This window comes from Equus quagga, chromosome 11, assembly GCF_021613505.1.
Source record: "Equus quagga isolate Etosha38 chromosome 11, UCLA_HA_Equagga_1.0, whole genome shotgun sequence".
Taxonomy (NCBI): Eukaryota; Metazoa; Chordata; class Mammalia; order Perissodactyla; family Equidae; genus Equus; species Equus quagga.
The window spans coordinates 76204622-76229499 of NC_060277.1; the positions used below are offsets into that span (position 1 = coordinate 76204622).

At 39.6% G+C, this 24878-nt stretch overlaps 1 protein-coding gene across 1 annotated transcript; it reads right to left on the reverse strand.

Annotated features, from left to right (window-relative positions):
• Positions 1-182: 182 nt before the first annotated feature.
• Positions 183-24578, reverse strand: UTP6 (UTP6 small subunit processome component). The gene is made up of 19 exons (XM_046676613.1): positions 24402-24578; positions 23072-23156; positions 20084-20125; positions 19757-19849; positions 18998-19045; positions 18341-18404; positions 16541-16659; positions 13590-13667; positions 12461-12542; positions 11894-11975; positions 10823-11007; positions 10175-10254; positions 9728-9805; positions 6714-6893; positions 5784-5864; positions 5475-5584; positions 4798-4864; positions 1693-1765; positions 183-754 (listed from the first exon to the last, which is right to left on the reverse strand). The coding sequence occupies exons 1-19, from the start codon at positions 24491-24493 to the stop codon at positions 597-599; spliced, it is 1797 nt and encodes a 598-aa protein (XP_046532569.1). The 5' UTR covers positions 24494-24578; the 3' UTR covers positions 183-596.
• Between the last annotated feature and the right edge of the window lie 300 nt (positions 24579-24878).

The window sequence follows — 24878 nt, forward strand, 5'->3', positions numbered from 1 at the left end:
CCTCCAACCTCTACTTCCATCCCAAAAAGCTTCCCTTCCTTCCTGCTTGTGATGGGCACTGAATGAATGAATGAATGAGTAAATGATCTAACAGTATAAATCCAACTCTGAGAAAGGAAATCAAATTACTAAATTTAACTCCAGATGATGGGATTACAGGATGCTTTTATTTTCTTCTCCACGTTCTTCTTCTACAACAAATGTATACCATGTATATTTTTATAAGAAGGAGCAAATAAACACACTTAACTATACTTTCTCCTCCATTTTAACTGGCCATTAGGCCTAGATTAGAAATACTCATGCTTTACCAGAGGTAATAAAGGAAACTCAGTTGCATGATTTCCATGTATTTTGGAAAACATTTAAGACCTACAGTAGGTCCAGCCTCAACAAACAGCCTCTGGCCACTAAACGGCAGTTCTCTTTTCTTTTCTGGAACTAAAGATTAACGCATTAACAAAAGTAAAGCATGTCTCAAAATCAGACAGCCACCTGTCTGCCAGCTCTAAGCAAACTGCAGATGAACTCTTATTACAAATCTGCCTGGAGGGCTCACAATACTATCTGACAAGCCGGCTGTGCTCCTCCTCTTTTCACAAATGGCCGGCCTGATGCATGGCATGTTTAGCTACAAACACCTCTGCTGACTCTCCCTGCAACATTTTCATGGCTCGCCAGTAGATCTGTCCGCAGTTCTCAGGTTTACCAAGGGGGTGGTTCAATTCTTCTTTGATGTAATCCATCCAAAGATCTTTAAAGAGAAGCAAACATGCAATTAGATAACTGACAAAGCCTTACTAGGTAAACTTAATTATATAATATCGATCCCATGCAAGATTTCTAAGAACCTTAACTTCTTGCTATTAGTTCCCCAGAACCCTATGTGAAACAATACCTCTCTTAGCTTCTTTATACTAAGGTATGTCAAAACTTTTTTTTTTTTTTTGAACAGAAAACTTCACTTTAATCAGGACAGTCTATGTATTTCATAAACTCAAAAAAACTAAATATTTCAGAGGGAGGATTTTGCTGAGTCTCTTTCAAGGTGCAACTGACCTCACTGAGTTCACTATAACCCTGTCACCACGCTTAACAAAACTTGCATGTGTTAGTGAAAGTGCTAGTGTCATTCATTTCACCAGGAGGAGATCTGTTGAAACCTTGTAAGAGCTAATGTATTTTTTAAATGTGAGTTTAACAACTATACATGTCACTTTTGAGTTCGTAAGTAAACAAATTTTACATGACATACCTATACCCAGAAGTACGTTCTACAAATTCTATCAATGAGGACAATGTGGCAACAGCCAATGACAACGAATGTCAATTAGCATCCCACTACCTCTTTACTATCAACTCCTCCTCCTTTTTGTTCCGACCTACATTAACCTTTCTCTTACAAATATCACACTGTTTTAAGAGAACCAAACCAAACAGATCTTTCTCTAATCCCGAGTTCTTAATAGAACACCCATGGACTCTTCAGCTTGTAAATTTGAAATTATGAACAAAATTGTCTGCAAGTATCTATGCACAAAGCGAGGGAGGAGGCAGGGGAAGGATTCAAGTTGTATTCTCAAAGAGGGCCAGGACTCCAAAAAAGTTAAGAAACGCTCTTCTAACCATCCTGATAGGTTTCAGATGACAGATGCAAACAGACTCGTGTGTCTATAACTGAAGTTTACTTACCAGAATCTACAGATCCAAACTCTCTCAAAGCCCTCTCATAATATTCTCTTAAGTTCGCCATCTTGCAGGATTCCTAATAAAAATAATCAGACAATCTTGCCTCAATGGCCCAATTTATCATGTCACAAATTCATTTCAACCACACTATGACATAGCTACCATCTACTAGGTATCTGAAGGGAAGAAGGGTCAGAATTTAAGATGAACACAGTCTGGCCGTCATCTCATCCAGGGAAAAGTCAAATGCACTGCTCACCAGAGTGAAGTAAACGTCAAGCAGTGATAAAAGCACTTTGCTATGGTAGCATGGAAAAAGCCTAATTAATTCTCAGTTGGAGGAACACAGGCAGCTTCACAGGAAAATAGATTTTAAAACCCTGAGGGAGGAGTAGGATTTAAATAAATAAACGGGGACAGTTCCACTCCCTATAGCTGGGAACTTCTTCCTCTTGAGTATCTGGGCTCTGGCACATAGTAAGCTATGTCCACCTCAGAACTTTTTATATCACGGCAAAGTATATATAAGTACTAGTTATTTGACCTTTAGCAAGTTTTTTTATTCACTAGATTCCTGGTTTATTATAAAACGACACAATTCGGCAACAGCCAGATGCAAGAGACGCAGGCAAGGGACGAGGAAGGGGCAGGGGCCTCCTCGCCCTCTGCAGGCGCGCCACCCTCCCCACATCCGCACGTGTTCACCAAACTGGAAGGGCCCCCTTCAACAAGTTTTTTAACCCTCTGACCTTAAAAGTTTCCTCACCCATGAAACAAGGATAATGATATATCTTATAGAAACTGTGAAGGTTAAATTAAAATGCTGATTCATTATGCACCTAGCAGAGTAGCCGATATTAACTTTACAATCAAATGTTAATTCTTGACCTCTCCTTCTGTTTAAATGTGTTCTCTTTTGTTTCATTTTCAAAGCAGATTATCTTCAGTTTAAAAATCTTTCTGTACAGTCAAATAACTATTTCCTCATTCAAATTTCTCTTCCCTGAGACTGTATTATTACATAGGAAGTCAATTTAACCTCACAGCTTACACACACATGAAAAACAGAAGCACACCTTCTTAGGGGCTCATGATGTGCATGCGCGGCACCATGCAGTCCTTCCTACCCACTATGTCCTCCGGCCTTACAACCCTCACACCCCTGAAACAGGCATTATGACCTCCTTTACAGATGAGGACCACAAGCCTTAGAATTAAGTGACTTGCTCAAGGCACATGACTATTATGTTATTAATCCAAGCCCTGGCTATTAATTATTATGCTATACTATCTCTCATACTGTAGGATTAGAACAGATAATTGATCCATACAATGATCAAAACTATGAAAATGAGACTTCAACCTAATGATTTTTCAAAATTCAAATAAAAATAATAAACAGCAATCAAAATAGCAAAATAAAGGAGAAAAAGCAAAACAATGCTTGAAGGAGGTGTGAGGAAATAGGCATCCTGATCTATCTGCTGATTATCACCATAAATAAGTACAATTCTTTTCGAGGACTATCTGGCAATATATAAACAACCATAAAAAAACTCCTATCTCCAGTCCTAGAAATTTATCTCAAGAAAACAATTCAAAAGAAAAAAAATGCCACATAAACAAAACGCTTGCAGCAGTCCTTGTTTTCAGTATCAAAAATCTGGGGCTGGCCCCATGGCCGAATGGTTAAGTTCACATGCTCTGCTTCAGCAGCCCAGGGTTTTGTTGGTTCGGATCCTGGGCGCAGACATGGCACTGCTCATCAGTCCATGCTGAGGCGACATCCCACATGCCACAACTAGAAGGACCCAGAATTAAAATATGCAACCATATACTGGGGGGCTTTGGGGAGAAGGAGGAAAAATAAAAAAATAAAATCTTTAAAAATCTGGAAACAACCTACATGTAATGGAATAGTTAAGAAAACTATGGGTTTAAGAATAAAACCACAACCATTAAAAATGATAACCATGTGAAAACACAGGCATGCATTTACAAAATAATGTTAAGTAAAAGACAAAAAGAGAGAGGTCAGCCCCGTGGCACAGCGGTTAAGTTCAGCACACTCTGCTTCAGTGGCCCAGGTTTATGGGTTCAGATCCCAAGCACCAACCTACACCACTCATCAGCCGTGCTGTGGCAGCAACCCACATATAAAAAAGAGGAAGACTGGCAACAGATATCAGCTCAGGGCCAATCTTCCTCAGCAAAAAAAATACATATACATATATTAAAAAAGAAAGAAAAAAGAGAAAACTTCCATGTGAGACATATGTCAGAAATAAAACAGTACAAAACGGTGTATATATGTAAACAAAAAATTAAAGAAAACAGTAAAAATAAATACGGTTAGTTGTGTCACTGTGATGAGATTACAGACACATTTGGATTTTTGTGCATTATTTTTTTAACTGAGACTTCCTGTATTTTTCCTCACTCACAAGTTCAGTTAAAAACACCAGAAACAGGGGCCAGCCCGGTGGTGCAGTGGGTAAGTTCACATACTCCACTTTGGCGGCCCAGGGTCCACCAGTTTGGATTCTGGGTGCAGACCCACAAACCACTTATCAAGCCATGATGTGGCAGGCGTCCCACATATAAAATAGAGGAAAATGGGGATGGATGTTAGCTCAGGGCCAATCTTCTTCAGCAAAAACAGGAAGATTGGAGGCAGATGTTAGCTCAGGGCCAATCTTCCTCAGCAAAAACAGGAAGATTGGAGGCAGATGTTAGCTCAGGGCTAATCTCCCTCAAAAAAAAAGAAAGACACCAGAAACAGTTACTAAGTGCCTACTCTCTACCTCACAACCCAATACAAGAGACAAAGAGGATGCTGAGGAGGCAGACAAGCAGCAGCTCACCCAGCCTGGCAGGGTGCTTCCAAGAGCTAACATCTGAGCTTTCTGTTTTTCAGACATGGACTTTCTCTTCTTTGTTTGACTATCAATCATTCCTAAACTGTCTCTATGAAAAAAGAGTTGGATAAAGGGACCAGAAATTTATACTGCATTGTGATCAGAGCTTTTTAAACAACAAGATGCTGCCATAGATTAGTAACCACTAATACATTTTCCCAGACAAGAAATGCATAGACAGAACACTTACTTGCTCCTTTTCAAACTGGATTATTTTCCTGAAAAAATCAACTGAAAATGGACGGCTTTCCTGTAAACTAAAAGGAAGGGGGGGACTGTTATCTCCCACAATGACAGAAAGCCTCTTACTGCCCGTATATATAAATATCTGTGCCAGTGCCCCCACAACACACGGTTTAACAAAGACCTGGCTGCAGTTCAATGCAGGCACTGACCTGCCCCCAGTCACTCAGTGCTTTCAACCTCCAACGACTGACTCTTCACAACCACCCAACTCTTTCCTAGTTTTCTTCCTGTTCTCTTCTTTCTTACTTTTAGAGTTCTAAGTTCTCTATTATATCTCAAGGTCTTTCTCAAGGAGAATATTAATTCCATTTCTAAGAATATATTCTAAGGAAATAATTTCCAATACAGACAAATAATATTTGTGCAGAAATGTTCATCAAAGCAGTATTACTGTGGCCAAATAAATTATGGCACACCCACAGAGCAGTATATCATACAGCTATTTTTAATAAATGATATTTATGAAGGATTGTTACTGATGAACTGCTTTTATTGTTCAAAAAAAGAAACAGAAACTTTGAAAAGGGCTCCGGGATTTATTCCTCAGATACTATCTGTGATACACATCATCTCGGCATGAGGGGCTGAGCACAGGGTGGAGAGACCAGTAGCGTTGAGTACCTTTTAAACACAGCTCTGGCCTTTTTGTAGCCAGCACTTCGATAAGCCCAATCCAGGTACTTATTCTTCAGAGTGACTGAGTCAGAACCTCTGACAGCTAAGATAGCTTTCTACAATTTAAAAGAAAAAAGAAACAAGCTGCGTGAGGAAAGTTCTAAATAGCAGAACAAATTTTCCCAGAACACCCCAGGCCACTCAATTAATAGTGCGCTAGGAGCACGTGCTTTAGACATCACCCTAAAGCTGGCCAGCTAGTGACCCTGCACACTCCTTCCCCACACCCCATGGACTCAGAACGTGGAGCCAGACCTTAAAGACTGCTTCAGTGTCTTCTTGGCTTTGGGCACCTTCACTCCACTCTGCCCAAGAAATCCACAATGGCAGACAAACCTGCTCACAATAAAAAGTGTTAGAAAATGATAGCTTACCACTGTGCTCTGAAAACTAGTCACTATAAAGACAGGTTCCTCCTAAGATAATCAATATTTGAAATATGGATTCATTCCCAGTCTGTCCGTTACTCAGTGCCCGGCAGTAATGGTATGCCAGGATACAGACAGCGTTCTCACCACATCACCCACAGCGATATTCTTCTGCTAATTCTGGTTCCCTTCTGTTGGGGAATACTGCCTATAGTTATTATCATTAATTATCTATTAGTTAATTAAGCAACTAACAGTCCATGGCTAGTAAGACCTATAGCTACCCAGGTCATTGTCTCTGCTGTCCAGGACCCACAACTCAAGTACTAACTCATCCAGGCTGAACCATCTGATCACTCACGTCCCAGAGGCACACACACAAATGAGCAAGAAAGTAGTTAAGATTGTGCTCTCACTTCACCTTCTGGAATACTTTTTTCCTAGTAATATGAAAGATTCACTGTAAAGGTTTAAAGTTTAGTCTTTTAAACATTAAGGTTTAGAAATATATGTGTGTTTAAACTCGGGCTTAAGTTCAGCTTTGGAAGGAAGTGAGAATAACATTCTATTAATATTTCTCCCTTGTAAGGTACCTAAGTCAAATAGAAAATTTTAAATAATGTAGTCAATTTTCAAATAAAGAATTAGAAATAGGCTATAAATGGAAGAAAATTCTTCTTCTCTTAACCCTTGAACCATCACTACTTAATAAAAAATGCACTCCAGAGCCAGCTCTCATCAGACAAGTACGCTCCAAATGAGCTTTGGGTGCAGTCTTCCCAAATAGAATGAAATACAAAAGACCCGACTCACAGACCTGGGGTTTCAGGTGCACAAAGGCTTCTTCAAAAAGCGCGGCCACATCAGGGCTCTTGGAGTCAATCAGCACCTGCAGCTTCATCTGCCACATTGTCACAGAGTCTCGAAACAATTCGGTCCCGGCCACTACCACCTCCAGAGCCTCCTTAATGAAGTCATGGTGCAGCAACAACTCAATCTAGATAAGACAAAGGATCATTGGAAAAGTAACTACTGAAAGCTCAATTATCTTTGTGAACGGAGACAAGCAAAGACCTCATTTGAGGCAACAGATTCAACAGCCTTTCGCTAAACCTTTTACCATGGCTGCCAAACAGGCACAACATGAAGGATTTGGAATTCTTCCTCCATTCCCAGCTCCCATCCCCAAGGGCTATCAAAAAACAGGGAAGAGGTAAAAAGGAGAGGGCCTGAATAATTTAGACTGAAAGTAAAGTGCTTAACAAAATAGCTCACTATAATAAAACTCACACCCGCCAAATAGAAAATAAAAATCAGCAAAGATAAAACCAATATTTGCGGAGTGGTAAGGAAACAAGTTTATTCAAACAGAGTTGGGCACACTGTCAACCAGTACAATTTTTCTCAAATGCAATTTAACACCATGTAATAAGAGTTATGAAAGTGTTCATATCTTAAACTTGGGAATTTTACCCTAACAACTATGACCCCACAAATAGATGAACAGAAGAAATCTTATCTGTTCAAAATGCTTCTATCCACACTATTTTAACAGGAAAAATAAAGTTTAAAACTAATCCAGTTTTATAAAATTGTGAAAAAGCCAGCAAAAGGCAGTATATAATCCATCCATTCAGCAAGCGTTTTTATTGCATACCATACATGCTTATCAATAAAGAGGAAACCAGGTACGTTCCCCACCGCCCATAGAGCCTCCAGTCTAGCAGCAGAGACAGTCGGACACGTGCCACAACAGTGAAAAAATCACATGCTACAGGACTACGAAGCAGGAGCACCCAAAAGGGTCTACGGCAGTGATGAGAAAGGGCTCCCAGAAAGGAAGCACCATTTACCATGAAAACTGAAGGAAAAGCAAGCATTAGTCAGGTGAAAGCAGAGATCCCCAGGAAAACAGAAGACTCTCCCAACCAGCACATGTAAGAGGCTGAAGATGAGAGACAGCTGGGAAATCCAAGGACATATACAAGGAAATGCACGTTCAGAACGGCTGGAGGGTGGGATGTAAACTAGAGCCCTGGCAGGAGAGCCTGGAAACACAGGCAGGGGCCAAATTAAGGTGAACGGGCAGCTTTATCCAAATGGGAAGCTACAGAATAATCTGATAATCAACTCTAAAAGACCACTCTGTGAAGAATAATCTGGAGAAAGGATGGGTATAGAATCAGCTAAGCCTTTTAAGTTTAGAGGCAGTATGCTGAGGAACTCTCACTAAGGCAAGGTTGCCAACTGAGTGATGAAGTGGTAGGCTTAGAAGGGCAGCACCAGAAATGTGAGGAGCAGAGGATCTTTGAAAGAGCCGGAGTGGTGAATGGCAAAAGAAACAATAATGGAAAGAGAGCAGGACTGCCAAGGCAGTACCCAAAGCAAAGCCCATCTGAACTGATGTGGTGCGACTGTCTTGCCAGCATTCAACAGCTCAAACAGGAGAAGTTGAACTCATCCAGGCCTCAGATATTTCACAGACAGATGCCATAATGGGAGAGGGGTACCTCAGTCATGGTATAACACAGTAGGCTACTATATAGTTTACGTAGATATATGTTAAAAGTACAGAAAAAATTAATATAAAAATAGTAGAATACAGGGGCTGGCCCCGTGGCCGAGCAGTTAAGTTCGCAAGCTCTGCTTCAGCGGCTCAGGGGTTCGCCAGTTCGGATCCTGGGCGCAGACACGGCACCGCTCATCAAGTCATGCTGAGGCAGCATCCCACATGCCACAACTAGAAGGACCCACAACTAAAAATACACAACTACATACCCGGGGGCTTTGGGGAGAAAAAGGAAAAATAAAATCTTTAAAAAAAAAGAATACAATACAAAACAGCAAGACATTAACTGCAGCTAGTAAAACCTGCATAAAGATATGAATCAAAAGAGGCAAGAGTAGGGGCCACCTGCTGGCATGGTGGTTAAGTTCACATGCTCTGCTTCAGCAGCCTGGGGTTCACGGGTATGTATCATGGGCGTGGACCTACACACGGCTCATCAAGCCACACTGCGGCAGCCTCCCATATAACACAGAAGAAGAGTGGCACAGATGTTAGCTCAGGGGCAATCTTCCTCAAGCAGAAAATAAAACAAAATAAAAATACAGACATGCAAATTAAAAAAAAAAACAAGCTAAGAGTTAGATAAATAAAGGCACTCAATAAATATAAAAATTTCTGTCCTTTTCTCCCCTACAAAGGTATGTAAATACATTAACACATTCATCATCTCATGTAATGCTCTCAACAACTTTGTGAGGTGGCAAAATAAGGACCACTTTCACTATTTTAAAATCAAGCAGACAAACTCAGAAAGGTTAAGTGGTTTGCCCATCACCTAGCTATTAAGTGGCAAAACCCAGTCCAGACGTGTGTATTCCCACACACAGTATTCTGGTCTCTCTAACAATCCTTACCCACCCCAGAGGGCAGGGACAGGTTAACATGTCTCTTACTATGTCAGCTTCTAAAACACAGGAACATAGCTAATTTGTCTTGATTATACAAATGGTTATTCTGGGCCAGGTCTATTCAGGATGTTCAGTAGAAGACAGATGGGTAGACAAACAAACCAAAATTGTGACTCTTTGTACTGAGTGTTTTCCACGATGTAAACTTCCACCCTTTCCTGGTACAGATTTCATTTCTGGCACACACCAAATACTGACAGCCAAACAGAAACACTCTTTACAACTACCACAGCAAACTTCCAAATGGGCTGTCATAAAACTATATACATATTAAAACACATGACACCAGCACAAACCAACCATAATTAAGTACACGTAGTTGGCAGAGAATGAATGTGTTCTCCATATCCTTACCCACTGCTTATACTGGAATTCCAGTAGAAGTTTGAGTTCATGCGCCTTCCTGAATGCAATCATGGTTCTTTCCAGCCTCTGAAATCAGAAAAATCTATCAATTCATTACAAAGATCCCAGCAGGAGCCTTTTGCTTCCGACAGGAACCAACGGCACTTTTGCTCATTTCTGAGACTTGAGAGAAGGGACTGAGGTGGTTACACTTATGATTAAAAGAGCTGGGCAGCTGCACCAAGCACAGCCCAGTCAGACAGCAACTCCCAACCTGGTGGCCAGTATAAGGGCAAAGCAGACTCGGACCTTCAGAACGACAGGTCCTCACAGGAGAAAGTGGGTAAGAACGAAGTTCTTGGAAGCTGTCCCAGACCCCAAAAGAGCTGTAAGTTCTTCCTTCAGACAACAGTCACTTTCTGGTCAGCTCTATAACCATGGAACATAAATCATTACCTTCTCTCTGAGGAACTGACTGTTGGTCTTCTTAGCAAACCTTTCCAAGCAAAAGTTGATGTAACACTTCCACATGGCCTCTAAAACGGTCAGAAAGATTACGCTATCAGATCACCAATTCTCTCAGTTTAACAATCATGACACATCTTTCCTTTGATGGGAAAACTCCTCTGAAGAAGACTTAAAAGTAGTCTGATGAAAAAAACAGTTATCCTGACTACAGCCAATCAAATATCTCAAATACTGGCGCGGGTGGGGAACGGGACTGAGCAATGACATAAATATAAAAGTTAAAAGCCTTATCAAGCATGTTATATATTTTCTTTACCTTTATTCTCCAATATTACAAAGTTAAAAAGTAAATCTATAACAAAAGATAATTAAGGAATAATTAAACAATCTTCTGAATTATCATTTCCTAAGTGTCATTTCTCCCAAATACGTGAACATAAATACCACTACCGTCAAGAAAGGTCATAAAAGCTCCATCTTTCACCACCAAAGAAAGAACAAACTGGAAAGCCAGGCACACTGTAAACTGTCACAAAGAGACTCCTGCAATCGATTCTGGCAGTGGGAATGGAGCTTCCGTTTCACATTCATGAACACTCTTACTTCTACACCACACCATGGCTTGGCGAAGATCACCTGTAGGGAGAGTCTTTACTGCCTCTTCATATACAGCACAGCACCTCTCCTCCTTCCGGCACACCTCCACTGCTTTGGCTTGTTTTGTCGTAGGCTGCTCTTCTCCTGGCTGCGACTCGATCTCTAATTCTCGCCGTGCCACATAATCCCAAGTGAGGGGGTCATCTGTGTGCAGAGCCTGAAGGCTGGAAAAAAATACAGTTTACTGGCATCAGCCTTATGACACGAGACTAACTCAGAACATCAACCAGAGAGACAGTTCCCTGCGCTCTAAAGATGGACCCAGGACATCCCTTCAACAACTGCATACCGTAAGAGCCACTTCCCAACAGGCTCGCCAGGTACCTTCCCTCATCTACAAATGCTGTCAATGGATCAGAAGCGTCACACACTGACTGGGCTTCAGAAGGGTTCAGACATCATTCACAAATGTTAACTGTCAAGTTAGCTCTCAAAGTCATATCAGCAGGTTATGTGTGACAAGACAAATACCCTGGAGACCTGGAGAACCTTGGTACATCCAGGATCTTGATTTTCTATAATAGAGGCTGAGAAAAAGCACACAACCTAACCCTCTACCAAAACCCTGAAGATACCCAAAGAGCAGATTGATCCAAGTTCCACTTCCTCTCCTGTGAAAGCAAGGGTGCTGTGTCTGAGTGAAGCACCCACAAGGCAGGCTACAAATAATTCTCAAACCGTACAATCAGACGTGAAAAAATAAAATTACCTGCAGCACTCAACTGTAAACATTCATGACTACTACTCACATTTTAGGGACAAAAGACATGCCAGGAAAGCAGAAAGACAGATTTTTACATAAGCCATATTATATATTTGTTACTGAATAAAGGCAAACTATTTCCCAAGGGAAACCAATAAGTGAGTCAAACAACTTCTCCAGAAAGATATTTTTGATATGATTTACTATGCTACAATGGTCCTAAAACTTAGCATCCTTCCAAGGATTTAGTGTGGTATCTTCTTTCCCCCTTTCTACATATCCACAACCTCAAATCCTTACCACAAGATCAGAAATAAACATATTCAGCTTTCCACTATTTTACTTACTCATCATAAATTTCTTTTTGAAGATCTTTGGCAAAGTCGAATAGCTGTGCAATTGAAAGCAGTGACACGTGAAATTCTGCACCTAAAATTTAAAAAGCAAGGGAGGGGAGTAAGAATCTAAAGCATCACTTTACTCTTAAGAGTATCACTTTCTTGATGTACTGGAGTTAGCTCTTTTGTTTTTTTAAATTGGGAAATAGGTCACACAGAAAAAAAACCTCATAATCCCACCACACAAGCAAAGCTATTAATATTTTGGGGTATTCACAATTACTTCTAACTTTTATTCTAAACTTAAGGGCATAAAGGAATGTATTAAATCATCTATTTCTTTTCAACTCCCCACATAATTAATACCCAATAAAAACTTATTGAAATGTTCAAGTATATCCTAAGGGGCAATATGCCTTTCCTGAAAGAAACAGGACATTATTCCTACAATCAGAGTTTTATACATATTCTAGCAGAGTTTCTTACAGAAATTTTCAAAATCAGCAAAAGGTCTTCCTCATTATAAACAGAATGTTTCGCCTTCCCACTTTAATTAAATTTTCAAAACATACCTACCTTTAATGATGCTAAGAGAATTTTTGTAGATGATCCGTGCCAACTCGCCCTTAAGGATTTCTTCAGGATAATCAAGAGCCCCCTAAAGAGTGTTATATCGAACATAAGAGGCAGTGCCAGTAAGTAGAAAAAGCACCAGGATGAAAATTAACAGTCCTAGACTACCCGTGCCATATGATCTCTAGCAAATCACGTCTCTCTCTGGGTCACTTCCCTCACTTGTAAAATGTGCAGCTTGAACAAGACCATTGATCTTCCAACTGTGTTCTCTCAGGCGCCTGGAGTGGCAGCAAGACCACACGGCTTAAGGCCTCACTGTCCATTTAGACCAGAATAGGTCAGGTTTTACAAGTCTTCATTACCCTTCTGTGTAAGACTGTATTTGGATAAAGAAATTCAGAGGGCCAGCCCATGGCATAGTGGTTAAGACCATGGCACTCTGCTTCAGCAGCCTGGGTTCACAGGTTTGAATTCCGGGTGCAGACCACCACTCATCAGCCATGCTGCGGCAGTGACCCACATAGAAAACAGAGGACGACTGGCACAGATGTTAGCTCAGGGCTAATCTTCCTCAAGCAAAAACAGAGGAGGAGTGGCAACAGATGTGAATCTTCAGATTGAATCTTCCTCACCAAAAAAAGAAAAATAAGTAAATAAAATTAAATAAATGCAAAAAGTTCAGAGTTGGAAACCACAATAACCAACAATAGTAAAGTTTCTTTTTCAGCTCTAACATTCTAAAACTTCTTTCTCTAAAATTATTGTCACATAAAAAAATTATACAAAAAGGAAAAGAAAGGCAGCTAGGAAGCACACATTTCACAACCTTTCTCAAGTTCCTTCAACCCATTAATATGTCATTTAATGAAATCATAAAGAATAGCATTTGGCCATTCCATCAGTAATAATTTTGAGGACCACTTCAATTCATCCAAATGTCTATTTTTAAAGCACAAAATTCCTTTTTTATGACTAAGCCCATTTAATTAAATGAACTCTAGACTCATCTTAAACTTTCAAAATGACAGTAAATTGGAAAGAAATACACATTCCAAAGATTTTCTCTTACTCCTAAGCAGGCGCAAAACACGCTAAATTGTTAACCAGTGACAACATATTAGGATCTTACCACATCCATTTTGGCTTTTTCAAATTCTTGCTTTTCCTTCCTCAATTTCTCAGCATGCATCAGCTCCATCCTAAAGTACTACAGACAGGAACCAATGAACCAAAAAATCTTCGGAGATAATTTTTTAAATTAGAAATACATAATATGCCATTTTTTACCCACAAATATCAGTTCTGAAAAAATCTGAGGAGAGCATCCTATTTTATTTTGTTATGAAACTAGCCACCATTAACAAACAGGGAGATCTTTGCAGTCGTGAAACAGTTCTGTATTTTGAGTGCAGTGGTGGTTACACAAATGTACACAAGTGAAAAAAATGACACAGAACCATATGCACACATTATACCAATGTCCAATTCCTGGTCTTAATATACTATAATTTTATAAAATCTAACTATCGAGGGTAACTGAGTAAATAGTACACAGGATCTCACTGTACTATCTTTGTTACTTCCTGTCAATCTACACTTATTTAAAAATAAAAATCTATGGCAAATACATAATGTCAAGCTATATGAAGAAAACTAATGCACGATTAACATGTACTGTAAAGTTGGACTTGTCCAGAATTTTTAATACTTTCAAGTCCATGTTACAAGACATATTAAAATGACAAGTTAAAAAAAAGTTTATACCCTTTAAACCAGTAATTCCACTTCAAGGAACCTATCATAAGGAAATAATCCTAAATACACACCTAAAAGTTTCATACACAAAGCTGTAAGAGCAAATACTGGAAACAACCTAAGTGCCCAACAATAGGGGAACTGAAATAGATTATAAAAGAAGCAGCCTGCTGATGCAGCCAGAAAATCATTACAATAATTTAGTAATGGTGCACTACAATTATAACATTATTCTACCTTGTTTTTAAAGCTGGCTACAAAATTTTACATGTAACACAATCAACCACTATGTGAGAAACGTGCACAGAAAAAAAAGAAATGCACCATATTGTTAATAGCATTTGTCCTCAACTGGTCAAACTTTTTTCCTCTTCTGTGCTTTTGCTTTTCTGATTTTGTCCTCCAAGATTTCCTATCAATACATATTACTTTTATACAGCCATGTGCCACACAACAACCTCAGTCAATGACAGACCACATAAGACTAATAATAAGATTAGTGCCATATAGCCTAGGTGTGTAGTAGGCTATACCATCTAGGTTTGTGTTAAGTATACTCTACGATGTTTGCACAACGCCAAAATGGCCTAACGACACATTTCTCAGAACGTATCCCCATTGTTAAGTGGCACATGACTGCAGTGTAAAATAAAAAATAAACTTCAGGGTTTTTTAAAAAATGCAACTATTAAAACAGATAATGTACATGAGAGGTTCTCAAAATGTGACTTGGGGATATATGGGGGTTCCTGACATCCTTTCATGGGGTCTGCAAGGTCAAAATTATTTTCATAGTAATACTAACATGTTATTTGCCTCTTTTGCTCTTATTCTGTCAAGAGCTTACAGTTTTTCAATGCCATATGATGGGTGCTATCACTCAGACTGAATGCAAAAGCAGGTATGAGAATCCAGCTATCTTCCATTAAGTCAAATATTCAAGAGATTAGCAAAATGTAAAATAATGCCATTCTTCTCTTTAAATTTGTTTTACAAGAGTTACTTGCATTTAAAAATAAGTAATCTATATTCAGGTAATATGTTTAGTAGTTTTATATGAATATTTTTAGATTTCTTGGTTTTAATTTTCAATACAACAAAAACTGATGGAAGTAACCCATATAAACAAAAGATCTTTGGGGGTCCTCAGTAATTTAAGATTGTAAAGGTCCTAAGATCAAAAAGTTTGCATACCACCGATATAGATCAATACATATGGAACTATATGCACAATGTATTAGGTAAAATACAGAACACAAGAATATCTAGTAGAATCCCACTTTTCAGAAATAAAATCTGTTTTAAATATCTGTAATATGCATAAAGGTATGGATGGTATGCATAAAGGTATGATTTCTTTTTCTGTTTTTTTTATAAAACTATTTTCTCTGAACTATTTATAACAAACAAATTCTAATTACTTTTGATAAGGATAAGCAATAAATCTATTTCCATTTTGGAAAATATAAGTATAGGCATTTACGAAAGCCTCCAAAAACATAAATAATAATACCAAACAATAACCCTCCAAGAGCAGGAACGACTGATTCTTACAAGAGCTTCTCAATAAAAATAATAAAGGCAGCAAAGGAATGTCTAACAGAATATGAAAAGCGAAAGGATGCTAGACTACAATACAAAGCATCATTAAATTACTAGAAGATCAAAACACAGCTGGGACACCCATAAAATCTATTAGCACAAAGACCCATTATCGTTTTCCCCTCATCACACAAGGCTTAATTTTCACTTGAAGACTACACAGCAGTTTCTCCCTTATGCTGACAAACACCGGAGAAAAGAGTACAGTTTCCAATAATGCGCGATATCGCACTTTTGTTGCTTTTTTAATCAAAAGTCTGGCCATCATTGTTCTAGTGCACCCCACCAAGAGGGGTCCTCAGTAATTTAAAGAGACGAAGAGAACAAAAAGAAATTGGAAAAGAGAGGGAGAGAAGCCAAAAGAAGAGAGAGAGAGAGAAAGAAAAGAAAAGGAGAGTGAGAAAGATGCAAGAAAAAACATAAGGACAAAGGTATAAAGATGGCTGACCCATGGCTCCCACAACTAAAAAAGGTAGGGTCCAGTTTTCTATCCCTCCCAACCATAAAGGGTAGGTAGGAGTTCCAACCTCTCACTAACAACCTGGAAGAGGCGCACGGTCAACACCTACCACTGGCCAAGAGATACCCTCCCAGCTCCCCTTCCCCAGCAGCTCCCCTGCTTCTGCCTAACCTCCGTAAACTGGAGTCTTTCTTAAAGAATACATGTCTCCAAGGGACCACACTGAGGCATCACTCTCTCATCTTATGTGCACACACACTCACTTCCTGATAGAGTTTTGGGCACTCCGGATGAAAGCGCAGGGCTCGAAGAAACAGCTGTCTTGCACTTTCAGAGGACAAGCGATCTTCCATTTCCCACTTTGCGGCCATGATCCACAAAGCTATGAATGAAAAACACCAGACCTCACTTCAACAAATTAATCAAGTCAGGCAAAAAAAGACCAAGGCTCCAATTTTAATACTCAAAGAACTTTTAAAAAAAAATCTTACCAAAAGAGAAAGGGGATGGAGAGAGGGAATTTCTAACAGCTATTGTAAAGTATTGTTGTTTTATCTAAAATTAGAGTATCCTGAAGCAAATAGGTAAATGTTAACATCTGTGGGGACTCATGTGCCTGTCACTCTATTTCATTAGATCTAAGGTCAACATCATTGGAAGTCTCATACAAATTTATAAGTCTTAAAATGATAGAAAAAATTGTGCATCTGAGAATCAATGAAATAAAATTATTTTGCTTTTTCTCTATACTTAAAATATTTCAGGGGCTGACCCGGTTGCATAGTAGTTAAGTTCACAAGCTCCGTTTCGGCAGCCCAGGTTTGCAGGTTCAGGTCCCAGGCGCAGACCTACACACCACTTATCAAGCCATGCCATGGTGGCATCCCACATACAAAACAGAGGAAGATCGGCACAGATGTTAGCTCCAGGACAATCTTCCTCAAGCAAAAAGTGGAAGACTGGCAATAAATGTTAGCTCAGGACCAATCTTCCTCATCGAAACAAACAAATAAATAAATGAGTAAATAAATAAATAAAATATTTCATAACTTTTTTAAACGGCTCACAATTTTAAAAACAAATTTATCATCATACCTTTTGGGAACAAAGGCTTTAAAAAAAACCAACTTTGTCCTTCTAGATGAGAAATAATCCTTGAGTTAACATTCTAGCTATCTCCCTAGAAACGTAATAAAGACCGGCTATGTCACCAGTCAAGAGTGCTTTGGTAAAAGCGACCCACGGGTGGCAACCACACCTGGACTAGGAAGGCTGGGAGCGGTAGGGAGCCACTGCTTTGGGCTGTCTGGAGCATGTAACGCCTGAAATTGAGCACAGCCCTTTCTAGGATCCCTGGAAGCTACACCCTTCCGTGGGCCTTCTAAGCCAGAGTGGCACCTCTACCCACTCATGTGGTCTCGTCCCCTCACACCTGAATGGTCCCCTTGGGGACTAGACTCTAGCCACTGAATTGCTAAGAGTACTCCACTGAAGAAACACACCGAACGCTGTTCTGCTGTACCCTTCTGAATAAACTGGCACCAAATGTAGCCTATTTGGGTCTTGTGTAGTGTAAAATGTCTGTCTGGTTGAGCCTAATACTTGAGACTAGGCGCTGGAGCACCTCCCTTATAAAATAATGTACCACTTACACAGTAGCCACAAGAGAAATCCTTCCCTTACAAAACAGAAGTACCTACTCTATGTCAGTCTCCTGTAAAATCTGTATTAATGTTTTCCCCTTTGAAGTTTTTGAAATCCCTTAAATACGACTGCCTCTGAAGAGAATGTCCCTCAAAAAACCAAAGAGTTTCTTTTACCGTTAACTAAAAAGAAACATAGACCTTCTTGCCCACAGACACAATACCTGACACCCCAACCAGTACACACAGGCAGGGATGAACTAAGAGGCAGGCGACCTGGGAACCAAACCTGCTGAGGCCAAGGGCCTGTGCTCAAGTTCTCAAAATAATTTCTTTTAGGGTTATCAAGCAAAATAAATTCCAAATCAGCCTGAGTCTACAGAAAAGGTAGAAAAAGAACTGACAAGGATTTCAACGTACCTGGCTTGTTCGAATGAATAGCCAACATGGCAGAGAATACCTTGCTAAGTTGAGCTTTGGCAGCCTATAAAAGAGAAAGCAAAAAATTCTACTCACTACACGGCAAAATCACTGTTTTTAATCTCTGAGTGATCTCACTGTACTCTCACCTTATAAAACCTAACGGGGCAAGATCTGCTACTGCTGGGACACATAAGCAAACACAGACAGACCCAGAGTTTTCTTCTACCTAAACCGCTATATGTAAACACTCTAAATATCTAAAAGAAAAATTTCAACTTTACTGAACAAATACACATAAAGATCTTTTTCTTTCTTTCTTTTTTATTTTTGCTGAGGAAGATTAGCCCTGAGCTAACATTCGTACCGATCTTCCTCTATTTCATATGTGAGCATGCTGAACTTAACCATTAGGCCATGGGGCCAGCCCACACACAAAGATCTTTTTTTTTTTTTTAACCAACTTGGACGCCATGTGTATAGTCATTCAGACATGCAATACTGTTACACTGAAGTTCAGTCTTCTTGCATTTTTCCCTTTTGCTAACTCTACATTTTTGGAGAAAACATGGAGTTCAGTCATTAAGTATGGGACTTCAAAGGCAGACTAACCAAAAGATGGAGAGAGGGAGCAAGACACAGCTGCCCAATACTCACCCACTTCTTACAAAAGACTACATAGGATAGCCAAAGTTGAACATCATCCTGCAAGAAAAGCAACGTAGTAAGCTGCCTGAATTCGAACTCTATATATAACACATCTTTGCAATACTTAATTTTGTTAGAAGGAGAGGCAGATTTTCGAAACTCCAATGTGTTACCACACCCCTCAGCATATTAGGCTCTCCCTCATGGAGACGTTAGGTCTCTCAGCCATGATAATTCAATCCAGCCCCCTACTCCCACCTGCCACACTCCAAGGCAAAATCTGTTGTCTATCCAATACGCTCAGTGCACTGCTTATTAAATGGTCTCCATCAGGGGTAGCCACCCAAAATGTGTCATTCCCAGGAATCCAAGGTACTTCCCATACAACATGTCCCAGTCCCAGAGCCAAACTTGAAGAAAATCAAGTTACTGAGGCGCTGCCTCTACTCTAACCATTATCTTCCACCTTCAAGTCTTTGGTATGCTATACTTCAAGACAGATCCAAACAAGACCCAGACAATCTGCTGACCCTTAATTATGTATCAAATCCACTGTTTTCATCACCATCCTTACAGAATAACCACAAAGTAATGAGACCAGTTTTCTCAACGGTTTGATAAGTGGTTTCAAGTAATGACACCAACATTAGAATAAGTATTGAGACACACAAGATAAGAGGAGACAACAATACATGTGAATATCAGAGTCACAACACGATAATACACATCTTCCCATCCCTTACAGTTAAGGCCGCTCTGATCACTTACTTTCCACTTTGCTGAAGCACGTCGGAAGACACCCTGGACCCGGTGTACAATAGAATTCTCAATCTCATCCTTCTTAAATGAATACCCAATGCGCTAAAAAGGGACACACGAAAACTAAGCCTCAGTTTAATCACATTAATCCAAAGCAGCATTCCTACCCGATCATCCAACAGTACTGACAGAGAACGCAAATAATCACAAATATCCATTATGAGCACATCGCCACACATTTATCAATGCCAACTACTTCCCAAACCCAAGTTCCAGCTATAGAACCACTCTACTTCATTCTATATTTTTCCAACTTCCAGAAAATGATCTACTTACAGCTCTTCTTCTCTGGATCAGCTCCAAAAGATTAATTTCATACTACGTAAGAAAAACACACCAAAAAAAGAGAAAACGAGAAAAATTATAACTTTTTAAATACAGGAAATGCATTTAGTTGTAATCATAAACAAAAATCAAGAATATAAAACAGGAGATAATTCACTATCAAGAAGCATAATTTACAGTTAATGTCTAGCATTCACTAAAAATTCACCTCACATCTGCAAAACTCACAAATACATACATTAGCAAGCATATAAACATATTAGATAGAAAGGAAGCATGTTACTAAAACCGTAAGACCATAAGATTTACAATATCTAACTTTCTAGTCTACAAGCGTGTTCGAACTTTTAGTAAATTAACCACTCAAAAATTTTAGCTGATGCACAAGCAAATAAATTAGAGTAGAACAAGCTGAAACAGGGTGCCTAACTCGCTCTCCCTACCCTCCCCTCTAAAGGACCACTCAGAACCTCTAAAACTATCTAAAAATCACTACCATACAATTCCTCTCTAAGCCTCAGCTTGAAGACTCTTAGAGACAGAAAACTCAGGACCTCACAAAATTGCATGCTTCATTTTAAACTTTGATGAACTATTTCAAGCACACAGAACACCCATGCAGCTACCACACAGCTACATTAAAGCCTACACTTGACTCTATTTGCTTCAAATCTTTTTTAACAATAAAACATTTCAAATAAAGGTGAAGCCCTCTAACTTCCCCAGAAGAAATGACCATCTTGACACTGTCGCTTATCACTCCCAAGCATGACTCCAGATTTTATTATAATGCCGTCTTGAATGCCTTTAAACTGTATACAAATGGTATCATACTGTACCCATCGCTCCACATTTTTACTTAACATTATGTCTTTAGATATATCCCTGTTGACACATGCAATTCAAGCCCATTCATTTTAACTACTGTATAGTATTTCATTGTATGAATAAACAATTTACCTATCCTTTCTCCTGCTGATGCATATTTATTTCCAATTTTTCCATTACAAAAAGCTGTAATTAATCTTCTTGTACGTATCTTCTTGTAGACATATTCAGGAACGCTTCCAGAGTGTGTACCCCCTTCCACCACTAATATATAAGCTCCTCAAGGCAATGATTTTTGTCTGCTTAATTTATTATTGTACCCCACTAGATCGAAATCAGTGCATGTACACAGCAGGTATCCAATATTTACTCTATAACAGAATGAATGAAATTGCTGGGTCACAGAGTACACAAATTTTCAACTTTATACCAAATTGTTCTTCAAAGTGGTTGTACCAATCATACACTGATGTCAGTCTTTAAAACGTTGGCTAATATGATGAATGCAAAGTAGTAGTGCACCCTGGTTTTAATCTATATTTACCTGATTACTAATGAGACTAACATCTTTCCCTAAGTTTATCAATGAATGACGTTTCCCCTTTGTGATTTGCACGTTCATATTTTTCCAGTTGTTTTCATTTTCTTTCCAGTTTTTTGTCATTTTCTTTCTGGTTTGTAGTTCTTTATGTATCCTAGATTCCAATTATATGTGTTGCAAATATTTTCTCCCATTTTGTGACTTGTCTTTTTACATTATTTATGGTGTTTTTGCACAGAAATTTTTAATCTACTCAAGTCCATCTTCCCTTCATGGTTTGTGCTTTCACAGTCTCATTTATTTTTAGAAATCTTTCCCCAGCTGAAGTCATTCCTTCATATTTTTTGTAGAAGATTTAAGTTTTCCCCCCACATTTAGCTTTTCTATTCAGCAGGAATTTATTTTTGCGTCCTATGCAAGGCAGGGCTCTAATTTTATTTTTTCAATGTAGATAACCAGAACCTCACTGATTTAAAATGCCATTTATGTCTCATAGCCAAGTTTATAAGGGGGGAGGGATATGCAACAGTTTGTGTGTTTGTATGTGTGTGTTTAACCTACTTACTTATTTCAGTTATGCTCTCCAAAACTAATCAACCTAATCTACACATAGCTCTTCAAATAGCTGAAGAACGAAATTATTTGCCACTTCTAAAGTCTCCTTAAGGTTAAACTTCTCTATTTCCTTCAATGATTCCTCCTGGAACAAGGTTTCCATCCTGGCTGCCTTCCAACCAATCTTTCCAAGTCTTTCTTAAAATGTAGCCTTGAGCATAACACAATGCTCCAGACGTGGTCTGATAAGTACAAAACACTTTTCCTCAAACCAATATCTCTGAGTGCCTACTGTCTGCAATGTCCTCTGCTCAGCTAACTTACTCAACACTCTACTTTTGTTAATGTAGTTAATTAGATTATATTTCTTGACATAATACGCTCTTGGCTCATTTTGAGTCAGCAATCTACTATGAGCCTTAGGACCTCTTCCAAATATAAGATTCTTAGCCAGGTCTTATATATCATTTGTTCAGTTGCGTGGGTTTTTTTGTTTTGTTTCAATCTAAGCCCAGAACCTTTAGTCTTAAATATTTCATCCTGTTATTGGGTTCTTTCTGAATCCTGATTCCGTCATCCAACATGTTACCCGTTCTCCCCCATCTGAAAGTTGGTCTAGCACATATATTTTACCTTCACTCAAATCTTCCATTCATTTACAGGATTGAAGAATCTTGCAGCATACCTCTCTCTAAGTTGAACACACTTATAGACAAGTTAAGTATTAACTTTCCAAATATTTACTATCATCAAACTGACTCTCCTTTATTTTTCCCCACAAGAGAGTCTTTCAAATCTCTTGCTGAAATCCTGATACACTGTGTCTCTGGCAGTCTCTGATCTATTAACCCGTATAGAAGAAAAAAACAGTTTCACCTGCCAAGGACTAAAGCCTTAATGGAGCAATGCTATTCCCAAACCACCTCTATTCCTGTTAAAAAATTACCTGTCTAATCACTGATTCTAGAATTTTGTAGAAAATTGACATCAAGCTGATCATTCAATAATTGATTTAAAATTTCTAAGATTAAAAAGTAGTGAAATTATTCACTTACTTGAACATAATTGATAAAGTCTTCCTTGAAAAGAGCTCTTCGTTGTATCCTGTACTCTAGATCCGAAGCCTTCTTAATGATAGCCCTGAGGAGAAAGTTATTCAAAACGTAACACTTGAAAAGAGCAAAAGTTAAATAACTTTGGGGTTTTTTGAAGTTTCTTTACTTTTAATATATTTAAAACATAATTACCAAAACATTTAATTCCCAAATAATTATCCTTGGTAAGCAAGTATTCTCTTACATGATTACTCCCAAGATCTTACGGGCACCAGGATATATCTCAAAACTTTCCTGAAAATCACCTTCATCAATCACCAGGACCGCTGACATTCCCATCCGCAAAGTAAAAAATGTGAACTACTTTACATTATTTATACGCACTATTAGTAAAGACTTCTTTTCCTCCACACTCAGGTCACTTAGGTTTTAATAATAACCAAATTTCTTTCCAGGCAGATTAAAAAAAAAAAACCTAGATTGTCTCTGCCTAGAAAGGTTTATCATCACTATAAAGGACTTACCGGAGGAGAGTCACTGAGCTAAGGAGTGAACACACAACATGTGTGTATTAGGAGAATTTAATGTAAGATGTGCAAGACTAATAATTGTCTCTAGTTAATGGCAACAATAACATTTCCTGGGTGCTTATTAAGAGTTCACACTGCTGTGTTGCGTTCTATTAACAATTGTTTACTTTAAAGCTCCTATAGTCACATTACTACATTCACAGTCACTGTAAAATGAAGAAATAGCCACAGAAAGCCGTTAAACACTATTATTTTAACAAATTAGTGAACGCCAACTATATGCCAGATGTTGATGGCGAAACCCTGGGGTATAATACGAAATTGAATTAAATGGTCCCCATCTTTAGATCTTGTTAGAAACACTTATCTACTCCTCCTGGGCTCCCACGGCACTCTGCTCGCATCTCTAGAGCAGCACAATCTACTACAATCGACTTAGCAGTACACTACACTGCAATCAAAATGTTCACTTGTCCGTCTCCCCCACCACACACACACACACACACACACACACACACACACGCGGCAGTCAGCTCCTGATGGGCAGGGATCCTGGTTTTATCCCCTTCTAGCCCCAAGACCCGGCTCCATGAAGAGTTGTTGTTTGGTGGGTAAATGCACGGATCACCTTGCAATGAATGAGAAATTAGTTCTGGGCATCACCCAAATCTGGCAATGGGCTCCCGCCGTGTTACGGAAAGTAAACACAACTCAAGTGCCCACAGCCCTGCCCCCGCCACACACACGCCCCCACCTCCCCTCAGCCCGCCGCAGCTCGTCCCCTTCCTCAGCGCTCTCACTTAATCTCCGCACGACTGAACAGCCCAATGCGCTCCAGCTGTTCCAACTCGGGGAGTCGATCTTCTATGCGCTCCTGAATGATCTCCGCCATGAGGTCCGACCTCTAGAACGCCGAGAGAGCCAGGCCCCGGCCCACACGCGCAAGAAGCGCACCCCTTCTGGTCCGGAGATCCTACCCCGCGGCTCGCACGTGCTGACGTAACGCGCGCACGGGATCCCGCCTTTTCCGCTTCCGCCGCCCCCGCCGGTGGAGAGCGCCCTGGGGCTCCCGCGGCCGCTGGCGCCTCCGTGTGGCTGGCTGTGGGGTTGCCGCGAGGACTCCTCCCTCGCAGGAGGACTCGCTGGGACCAGCGTGGAGGGGCGGGGCTAAATGAGCGCGAGGCTAGACAGGAGCGGGGATCGGAAAAAGCGCCTCCGGGTCCAGAGGGGTTACCTGGAAGGGGTGTGAAATGCCTTTTCTGCAGGATACTGTCTGC

Bases quoted from the DNA above. Each gene is read 5' to 3' on its own strand.
- UTP6 (XM_046676613.1), bottom strand. From the start codon at position 24,493: ATGGCGGAGATCATTCAGGAGCGCATAGAAGATCGACTCCCCGAGTTG. The intron at 16,660-18,340 runs GTACGTTGAAAT...TTTCATTCATAG, and splicing joins TATTCATTCGAACAAGCCAG to CTTTGTGGATCATGGCCGCA. The intron at 5,585-5,783 runs GTCTGGCTCCAC...TTTAAATTGTAG, and splicing joins ACACTGAAGCAGTCTTTAAG to AAAGCTATCTTAGCTGTCAG.